Source organism: Atractosteus spatula, chromosome 25 (assembly GCF_055471065.1).
Source record: "Atractosteus spatula isolate fAtrSpa1 chromosome 25, fAtrSpa1.hap1, whole genome shotgun sequence".
In the NCBI taxonomy this organism is placed as follows: domain Eukaryota; kingdom Metazoa; phylum Chordata; class Actinopteri; order Semionotiformes; family Lepisosteidae; genus Atractosteus; species Atractosteus spatula.
In genome coordinates this window covers 6,360,321-6,371,020 of record NC_142730.1, presented here as the reverse complement: position 1 = coordinate 6,371,020, position 10,700 = coordinate 6,360,321, and the positions used below count along the sequence as shown (strand labels likewise).

General features: G+C 52.7%; 1 protein-coding gene across 2 annotated transcripts in view; it reads left to right on the top strand.

Moving 5' to 3' along the window:
• Nucleotides 1-231: 231 nt before the first annotated feature.
• il6r (interleukin 6 receptor) overlaps nt 232-10,700 on the top strand; it is a 73,049-nt gene continuing 62,580 nt past the window's right edge. For both annotated transcript variants that reach the window (XM_088905715.1, XM_088905714.1), the window contains exons 1-5: nt 232-648; nt 6,400-6,963; nt 8,075-8,198; nt 8,752-8,924; nt 9,642-9,805. In XM_088905715.1, coding sequence (XP_088761841.1) covers nt 567-648; nt 6,400-6,963; nt 8,075-8,198; nt 8,752-8,924; nt 9,642-9,805 — 1,107 coding nt within the window. In that variant the 5' untranslated portion in view covers nt 232-566. The remainder of the gene's footprint in view (nt 649-6,399; nt 6,964-8,074; nt 8,199-8,751; nt 8,925-9,641; nt 9,806-10,700) is intronic.

Genomic DNA, 10,700 nt, shown 5'->3' with positions numbered 1-10,700 from the left:
CTCCACTGTCTCCCTGTCTCTCTCCCTGTCTCTCTCTCCTCCTGTCTCTCTCTCTGTCTTTCTCTCCCTGTCTCTCTGTCTCTCTCTCCTCCTGTCTCTCTTCCCTCTCTCCCCTGTCTCCCTGTCTCTCTGTCTGTCTCTCATCCTGTCTCTCTGTCTCTCTCTCCCTCGTTCCCCTGTCTCCCTGTCTCTCTCTCCTCCTGTCTCTCTCCCCTGTTCCGCGGCGCACGCACTCGTCACATGACCGCGCTGCTGAAGGCACAGGACACAGTTTGCTGAGGGGAACTCTTGCAGGCGCGACTTCGCGACTGATCAGCGACGGATCTGATCTCCCGACCTGCGGCTGAAGTTGGGGTCGCGCGGCTGCCAGCTGTTGAAAGATCGATTTCATTTTTGACGTTCTTTTTAATTTTGGGATTTCCTCGCGTCTTTTAACCTCAACCGGCCGCACGACCATGTGTCAGTAGATCCGTTTGTTTTACTTGTCAAGAGGGACCGCTGTGAGGAGCTGGGGAGCCCGCACGGAGGACATGAGGTTCTGAGTCCGGGCGGCCCAGCGAGGGAAGATGCGCTGCTGGATCGTGGGGCTCTGCCTGAGTGTCCTGGCCGGGGCCAGAGACATCCCGGACCACCTGTGTCCTGCACCGGGTAAGACGCACTCCGTCGCTCCGAGCAGGAACCAGCCTGCGAGATTTCTAACAGCCGCTCGGTGAGCAGTTTCGAGAGCCGCCGCACAGTTTCGGCCTGTCAGCGGTACAGCTCGCACGACCCCTGTGCCCCTCCAGTCCGCTCACGGTGGAGGCGCTGGGAGCTTGTGTCGTACAGCGCACGGACAGGCGGCCTGATCGATAGGTTTGTGGATTGATAGATCTGTGAGTTGACTGTTAGGTTTGTTGTTAGGTTGATTGATTGATTGGTTGGTTGTTAGGTTTGTTGATTGATTGATCAGTTGATTGATTGATTGATTGATTGATTGGTTGTTGGGTTTGTTGATTGATTGATTGGTTGATTGATTGATCGGTTTTTTGGTTGATTGATGGGTTGGGTAGGTTGATTGATTGATTGGTTTTTTTGGGTTGATTGATTGATTGGTTGATTTTTAGGTTTGTTGATTGATTGATCAGTTGATTGATTGATCACTTTTTTAGTTGATTGATGGGTTGGTTAATTGATTGGTTGTTGGTCGTTAGGTTTGTTGAATGACTGATTGGCTGGTTAGTAGATTGATTGTTTGGTTGATCAGTTGCTTGATTGATTGATAAGTTGGTGAATTGATTGGCTGGTTGCTCAGCCTGGCGCGCAGGTTCAGCTGCAGCTACAGGTCCTGCGCTGACCTCAGGCCACTCTCACTCCTGCCGCTGAGGCTGCTGGGCTCCAGCCAGGTCACTGGGGCTCCTGCCTGTCCCTGGATGGGTCAGGGGGGCTCCTGTCAGGTCCTGGACAGGTCAGTAGGGGTCCTGCTTGTCCCTGGACTGGTCAGTGGGGGTCCTGTCAGGTCCTGGACTGGTCAGCAGGGGTCTGTGTGTTTCTGGGCGACCGGACGGAGTTTCTGATCCTGTATCCAGGAGCGGGAGAGCCACTCCGACCACAGCCCTTCACAGAGCCAGTACCTTTCTTCTGAGAAAATGAAGACTGTAAAAGCAGTAGAACTGATCCTTCTTCCGATCCCCCAGTTCTGAAAGATCTAGGAATCGAGTCTAATATCCGTAGTATTATTATTATTATTATTGCTGTTGTTGTTGTGATCATCATCAAACCCCTCCTCTGGTCAGGAAGGGTAGATCTCACGCACAATGTGAGGCATTCAGGCTTGCAGCATGTGGTCGAGGCTGCCGTTAATCGGGGTTGTTAATCCTGCGCCAGTCGCTCGGCTGCCCCTGAAGAAACTGCCCGAGGGTCCGGAGCTGTCCAGTGAATCTCCCACACTGAGAGAGGCTTTCAGACTGCTGATCCTCTGCTGGAGAGCGAGTGCACCATGTCCACTGTAGAAATGAGCTTTAACTGAAAGCTAATAATAATGACAAACTCAGAGTTTATTGTACTCCAAGTCTCATGTTTAGCAAATATTTCACAAAACCTCACAAAATGACAGGGTATTTACTGTGTATTATTATTATTATTATTATTATTATTATCATTATCAGTCCCTTACATATTTTCTTTAGAAACATATACAGCTGAGTGGGTGTAAAAGAATGAAAAGGCATCAACAGGAAGTAGAGAGGTACTGATGCTTCACAGGAACTCGTTTTTGCAGAAGGAATGGCGATGAGTCTGTCGCGCTTGTTGACATTTCCTTTAGAGAGAGCTGATCGAGCGCCGCAGGGTCGTAGTAACAGTCACGGGGGGCCGGGTCTGTGACAGCGGGCTCCCAGGAAGTCACAGACCCCAGGGCATCAGTGCCCAGTGAGCCCCCCCAGGGCGTCAGGAGTGAGCCCCCCTCCAGGGCAGCAGGAGTGAGCCCCCCCAGGGCAGCAGGAGTGAGCCCCCAGGGCATCAGTGCCCAGTGAGCCCCCCCAGGGCGTCAGGAGTGAGCCCCCCTCCAGGGCAGCAGGAGTGAGCCCCCCAGGGCAGCAGGAGTGAGCCCCCAGGGCATCAGTGCCCAGTGAGCCTCCCCAGGGCGTCAGGAGTGAGCCCCCCTCCAGGGCAGCAGGAGTGAGCCCCCCCCAGGGCGTCAGGAGTGAGCCCCCCTCCAGGGCAGCAGGAGTGAGACCCCAGGGTGGCAGGAGTGAGACCCCCCCCAGGGCATCAGGAGTGAAACCCCCCCAAGGCAGCAGGAGTGAGACCCCAGGGCATCAGGAGTGAGACCCCCCCAGGGCGGGGAGTTTGCCAGGTCAGCCTGCGGACTCTGAGACTCTGCCCTCCTGCCAGCCGGTACAACACTACACATTCCTTCACTGTGTTCCACTCCTTCATTAACTAACACAGGGGCCAGGGGCCAGGGGCCAGGAGTCTTTATTTCCTGCTGTACGGGCAGTAGAAATGTAGGTGAAATATGAATATATCCAGATTTGTATCTGTATAATGACTACTGGATCCTTTCAGTCTGTCCATCTCATTATCAATCTATTTCTAATTATCCATGTACGTCCATCGACCTCTACATCTGTCTGCTTAGCAATCCACTTACTGTGCAGTATCTCTTCCTTTTGGTCGAGCACTTTCTGTCTTTGCCTTCATGGCAATACACACTGTCAGAAAAAGCTCAGTGGTCTCCAGGCTGAGTGGAAATGTCACTGTGGGTGGGCCAGTGGCTCTTCCTGGTTAGCGACCCTGCTTGTGATCTCCAGAAGCCTCTCTGCTCTTGAAGTGAGGCAGTAACAGAGCCCACAGGAGTGGCCATCAGCCAGCACTGGGGTGTGATTTGGCAGTGGCACAGTCTCATGGTGGAATTAGAGGTGATGTCACTGCAGTGTGGCTGGAAGCAGCCGCTGGGTCTGATCGGAGGGAGTGTGGTCGCTATCGAGAGCCCACACTATCTTATCAGGGTGAACGTGATTCAGAGAGGAACCACATCTCTCGTCGCGCTCAGTCTGAAACGACACAACCACAGCACAGCCCCTGTGACTGAAAGCGAAATACTGCTGTTTGACTCATCCCTTATGTGGGCAAAAAAGTGTATAGTTGGTATTTTCTGTTTTGTTTCTATCTGTACATTCATTTCCAAGCTTTTTAACTTGACACATCTAAATCCATCCATTTCCAGTAACCTCTTTGTCCAGGACGGGGTCACAGTGAACCTTAGCCTAAACTGAATGGGAACACCACACACACACAGGTACAGTTTTACTCTGGGAGCCATCTAGAGAAAGCCGTCTTGACCACAGGGACAGCATTCACATCCACACAGAAGGTGCTTCAGTCCAGAATCGAACCCATGACCCACGGTTTGTAAGCCAGCACCACCAAGCTGCATGCCACTGTGCTGCACACAAAGCAACCTCTTGTTAAAAAACCAATTAACATACAAGCAATAACATGACAGCTCTACATATTGTAACTCTAGCTTCTGTAGGAGAAACACACTGATAATAAACTACTCAAACAAAACGGTAACTAGCAGCAGCAGCGGGTTTACAGTAAAAAATAAGAATTATATTCTCCTTTGTCATGTGTCCAAAACTATTAACATATAAGTAAAAACACATATATAAAAACATATTTTTAGTTTGATCATATTGATATCTGTAACAGATACAGTTAATCTGTAACAGAGACACAGATCACAGAGAGACTGGGGCCCCTTTACAGCTCTCTGTCTGTCCCAGACTGGCAGTGAGATTAATATCCTGACTCTATAAGGGCTGTGTCTCTATCTGTAACAGAGACACAGATCACAGTGAGACTGGGGCTCCTTTACAGCTCTCTGCCTGTCCCAGACTGGCAGTGAGATTAATATCCTGACTCTATAAGGGCTGTGTCTCTATCTGTAACAGAGACACAGATCACAGTACTCAATGTTTTATTCACTCTCCAGCCAAAATATCAGGGTCCCCTCCAGAGCAGCCTCTGAGTGTAGCAGGAGCAGTCGGGACAGGAAGAGGGCTTGTTCCCAAGGGTTCTGAAATATCTGAAGCCCCAAATCCATCCTGTTCTCCTAGCACAGGGGTGTCCAGCTCCAGATCTCCTGGTTCCAGGGAGACCCAATCCAGCAGATTGCTTACGGGTCCCCCAAAAATCATCCGTTTCCAAACACTAGAGAACGATTTTATTTTGTTCACTTACTGTGTGGAGGTGGTTTGACCAATTAAGAAGTTCACAGAAATTCACAGCTCATAATTCACAGCCCTGTACTCTTGTGGGCTTGTACGATTTGCTAGACTGGGGCTGGACACCCCTGGGTAACAGACTGCTGACTTCGGGGTGACCTGTGAGACATGCTGGGCTGGGATCCCCCAGATCCAGGGCTGGACTCCCCTGTTCTAGCAGCAAGAGGTGTGATGGTGTGTGTGGGGAGCGAACTGCATTCAGCTTATTCCCTGTCCCAGCTGTTTTCCGCCAGGAGTGTTCTGGCCAGGGGAAGGCAGGTCTCCGGGAGCCAGTCTCCTGCTCCGCAAGCCCAGCCCCTGCTGGCCCAGGGTGCTGACAGGTCTGGCCTGAGCTGTGATGATGTGTCAGGGTGTGGATGAGCGAAGAGAGAGAGGAGAGGAAGTGTGAGACTCGCTGCTGTTATGTAATCCAGCTGTGTTTATCAGCAGCACTGAACCGTGACCCCTGCTCCACACACACACTCACACACAGTAACACACACACACTCGCAGTAACACACACACACTCACTGCTCCACACACACACAGTAACACACACACTCACTGCTCCACACACACACACAGTAACACACACACACACTCGCTGCTCCACACACACACACAGTAACACACACACTCACACTCACTGCTCCACACACACACAGTAACACACACACACACACACTCGCTGCTCCACACACACACACAGTAACACACACACTCGCTGCTCCACACACACACACACAGTAACACACACACACACACTCGCTGCTCCCCACACACACTCACAGTAACACACACACACTCACAGTAACACACACACACACTCACAGTAACACACACACACTCGCTGCTCCACACACACACTCACAGTAACACACACACACAGTAACACACACACTCACTGCTCCACACACACACAGTAACACACACACTCGCTGCTCCACACACACACTCACAGTAACACACACTCACAGTAATACACACACTCGCTGCTCCACACACACACTCACAGTAACACACACACACTCGCTGCTCCACACACACACACTCACAGTAACACACACACTCACTGCTCCACACACACACACTCGCTGCTCCACACACAAACTCGCTGCTCCACACACACACTCACAGTAACGCACACACTCACTGCTCCACACACACACACTCGCTGCTCCACACACACATCACAGTAACGCAAACACTCACTGCTCCACACACACACTCACAGTAACACACACACACAGTAACACACACACTCACTGCTCCACACACACACACTCGCTGCTCCACACACACACTCACAGTAACACACACACACACTCATAGTAACACACACACTTGCTGCTCCACATACACACACTCGCTGCTCCACACACACACTCACAGTAACACACACACACACACTCATAGTAACACACACATTTGCTGCTCCACACACTGACCCACATGCACTGTAACACACACAGTGACACACTGACAGCTCTCTCACACACACTGACACAGCTCTCTCACACACACAGTTACACACACTAATTCACACAGTGACACACATTGTCTTCCATAAAAGACAGGACAGAAATCTAAACCCTCTCTCCCTCTTCTCCCTGACCCTGTGACCCCTTGACCTTCGCCCCCCTCCTTCCAGCCTCTTCCAGCCGTGTCAAGGTGGTGGCAGTAGGGAGTCAGGTGACGCTCAGCTGCTGGGGACAGATGACCATGAACGGAGTGGTCACTGCAGTGGACAGAGTGGACGCCACAGACAGAGGACGCAGAGACGCGGAGGACACTCTCAACAGTACAGGAGCCGCGGCCACAGCGGGCATGTGGGACTCTCTGGACAGAGGCAGAGTGGACGGAGGGGTCAGCGGCATCAATAAGACGGGTCTGGGCGCCAGTGTGGACGCCGTGAACGACACAGCCCGAGTGGACGCGGAGTACGACAGTGAGCGCTGGAACGCTGGGAATACGAGTGAGCAGGCGTCCGAGCTGGACAGCACGGAGAGTCCCGTCGAGGTGCAGGCCCTGAGACGGGTGACCCGGAGGGCAGAACAGCGCCACGTGTCCTGGGTGTGGAGGCTGAACGGAAAAACAGTGAGGGGGGCGAGAGGGGACACCCTGTCCCTGTCCTCTGTCCAGCTGTCCAGCTCTGGAAACTACACCTGTCACCGCGATGGACAGCTGGCCTTCACTGTCAACATCACGGTCGGAGGTGAGACAGACACTGGCCCACCAACAGTGACAGATTGACCCAGACACTGATGCACTGACGCACTGACACACTGACACACTGACGCACTGACGCACTGACACACTGATCCACTAACACTGACACACTGACTCAGACACTGACGCACTGATTCACTAACACTGACACACTGACGCACTGACACACTGACACACTGATCCACTAACACTGACACACTGACTCAGACACTGACGCACTGATTCACTAACACTGACACACTGACGCACTGACACACTGACACACTGATCCACTAACACTGACACACTGACTCAGACACTGACGCACTGATTCACTAACACTGACACACTGACGCACTGACACACTGACACACTGATCCACTAACACTGACACACTGACTCAGACACTGACGCACTGATTCACTAACACTGACACACTGACGCACTGACACACTGACACACTGATCCACTAACACTGACACACTGACTCAGACACTGACGCACTGATTCACTAACACTGACACACTGACGCACTGACACACTGATCCACTAACACTGACACCCTGACACACTGATCCACTAACACTGACACACTGACTCAGACACTGACGCACTGATCCACTAACACACTGATCCACTAACACTGACACACTGACGCACTGACACACTGATCCACTAACACTGACACACTGATCCACTGATCCTCTAACACTGACACACTGACACACTGATCCTCTAACACTGACACACTGATCCTCTAACACTGACACACTGACACACTGACACACTGATCCTCTAACACTGACACACTGACACACTGATCCACTGATCCTCTAACACTGACACACCGACACACTGACACACTGATCCTCTAACACTGACACACTGACACACTGATCCACTAACACTGACACACTGACACACTGATCCTCTAACACTGACACACTGACACACTGATCCACTGATCCTCTAACACTGACACACCGACACACTGACACACTGATCCTCTAACACTGACACACTGACACACTGATCCTCTAACACTGACACTCACAGACAGTGGCCAGCAGACACGCTGGCACACCGTGACGCGCTGCTCCTGCCTCTGTCTGTCGCAGTTGCCCCCGAGCGCCCCACGCTGTCGTGCAGCAGGAAGACGCCCCTGAGTAAGATCCGCTGCGGCTGGACGGCCACACGGCCCTCAACCCCTATTGCCCATTGCAGACTCATCTACAAGAAGGGGTGCGTAGCTCTGTCCCTGTACCCCTGTGTCCTTCTGTCCCTGTACCCCTGTGTCCTTCTGTCCCCGTACCCCTGTACCCTACTACCGTTCTGTCGCCGTCTTCCTGTACCCTGCACCCTGCACCCTGCACCCTGCACCCTGCACCCTGCACCCCTGTACCCCTGTACTGTTCTGTCTCTGTACCCCTGTACCCCAGTACTGTTCTGTCGCCGTCTTCCTGTACCCTGTACCCTGTACCCTGTACCCTGTACCCTGTACCCCTGTGTCCTTCTGTCCCTGTACCCCTGTACCCTACTACCGTTCTGTCGCCGTCTTCCTGTACCCTGTACCCTGTACCCTGTACCCTGTACCCCTGTACCCCAGTACTGTTCTGTCTCTGAACCCTTGTGCCCCTGTACCCCAGTACCCTTTTGTACTTCTGTCTCTGTACCCCCATGCTTCAATACCTTTTTGTTTCTGTGCCCCTGTACCCCAGTACTCTTCTATTTTTGTGTCCCCGTACCCCTATACCCCTGTCCCCCTGTACCCTTCTGTCTCTGTGCCCTGCTCCAGGCCCATGGGGAAGTACATGTTCCAGGCCTGCTCGTCGTCCAGCAGTCGTCGCTGCTGGTGTGTGCTGGACGTGGAGGAGGAGGGCAGTCTCTACTACCTGGCCTCCCTGTGTGCCTTTAACCCCGCTGGCGCCCAGACCAGCCCGCTCCTGAGGTTCAGCAGCGTGGAGATCAGTGAGTCTGGACCGCTGACCACTGACCGCTGACCGCTGACCGCACGCAGCACGTGCCCGCCTCACCCCCTCTCAGTCCTTCTCAGTCTTAGCTGGTCTGTTTCCCGATCTGTCTCGCTCTCTGCTGTCGGTCTCTTCTCTGATATCTGTCTGTCTCTCTCTCCGATATCACTGTCTCTCTGCTGTTTGTCTCTTATCTGATACTGTATGTCTGTCTCGCTCGCTCCAATATCTTTGTCTCTCTCTGATAGTCTGTCTCTCTCTCTGCTGTCTGTCTCTCTCCGATATCTCTGTCTCTCTGCTATCTCCCTCTCTGATGTCTGCCTCTTCTCTGATATCTGTCTGTCTCTCTCTCCGATATCACTGTCTCTCTGCTGTTTGTCTCTTATCTGATACTGTATGTCTGTCTCGCTCGCTCCGATATCTTTGTCTCTCTCTGATAGTCTGTCTCTCTCTCTGCTGTCTGTCTCTCTCCGATATCTCTGTCTCTCTGCTATCTCCCTCTCTGATGTCTGCCTCTTATCTGATATCTGTCTGTCTCTCTCTCTGATATCTGTCTGTCTCTCTCTGATCTCTCTCTATGTCGTTTCTCCTTTTTGATGTCTCCCATCCCCTTGTGCAGTCCCCATTGGTAAGCCTCCTACACGTTTGGGGGGAAAATGCTGCCATCTGTCCTAATGTCCTTTTCGTCGCTGTTGCCCCCTGTTCTGTTCTCCAGTTAAGCCAGATCCCCCCAGGAACGTGTCCGCGTGGGAAGAGGAGGGAAGCTCGTGCCGGCTCAGAGTGCGCTGGGCCTACCCCAGCACCTGGAAAAACCATTTCTACAAACTCAAGTTCGAGGTGCAATACCAGCCTGTCCTGGAGGGGGAGCAGCTCTCTGTGGTGAGTAATCACAGATGACACTAAATATGCAGCACTCAGCAGCTGCACAGAAGTTGAAGGCATGTAATCTCAGCATCAGATCCCATCTGAACTGGGTCATATTGCAGTCCAGAGGTCACTGGTCCAGTCTGGGTCACACTGTAACCCTACAGTCCAGAGATCACTGGTCCAGTCTGGGTCACACTGTAACCCCACAGTCCACAGATCACCGGTCCAGTCTGGCTCACACTGTAACCCTACAGTCCAGAGATCACTGGTCCAGTCTGGGTCACACTGTAACCCTACAGTCCAGAGATCACTGGTCCAGTCTGGGTCACACTGTAACCCTACAGCCCAGAGATCACTGGTCCAGTCTGGGTCACACTGTAACCCTACAGTCCAGAGATCACTGGTCCAGTCTGGGTCACACTGTAACCCTACAGTCCAGAGATCACTGGTCCAGTCTGGGTCACACTGTAACCCTACAGTCCAGAGATCACCGGTCCAGTCTGGGCCGGGTCACACTGTAACCCTACAGTCCAGAGGTCACTGGTCCAGTCTGGGTCACACTGTAACCCTACAGTCCAGAGATCACTGGTCCAGTCTGGGCTGGGTCACACTGTAACCCTACAGTCCAGAGATCGCTGGTCCAGTCTGGGCCGGGTCACACTGTAACCCTACAGTCCAGAGATCACTGGTCCAGTCTGGGTCACACTGTAACCCTACAGTCCAGAGATCACTGGTCCAGTCTGGGTCACACTGTAACCCTACAGTCCAGAGATCGCTGGTCCAGTCTGGGCCAGGTCACACTGTAACCCTACAGTCCAGAGATCACCGGTCCAGTCTGGGTCACACTGTAACCCTACAGTCCAGAGATCACTGGTCCAGTCTGGGCCAGGTCACACTGTAACCCTAC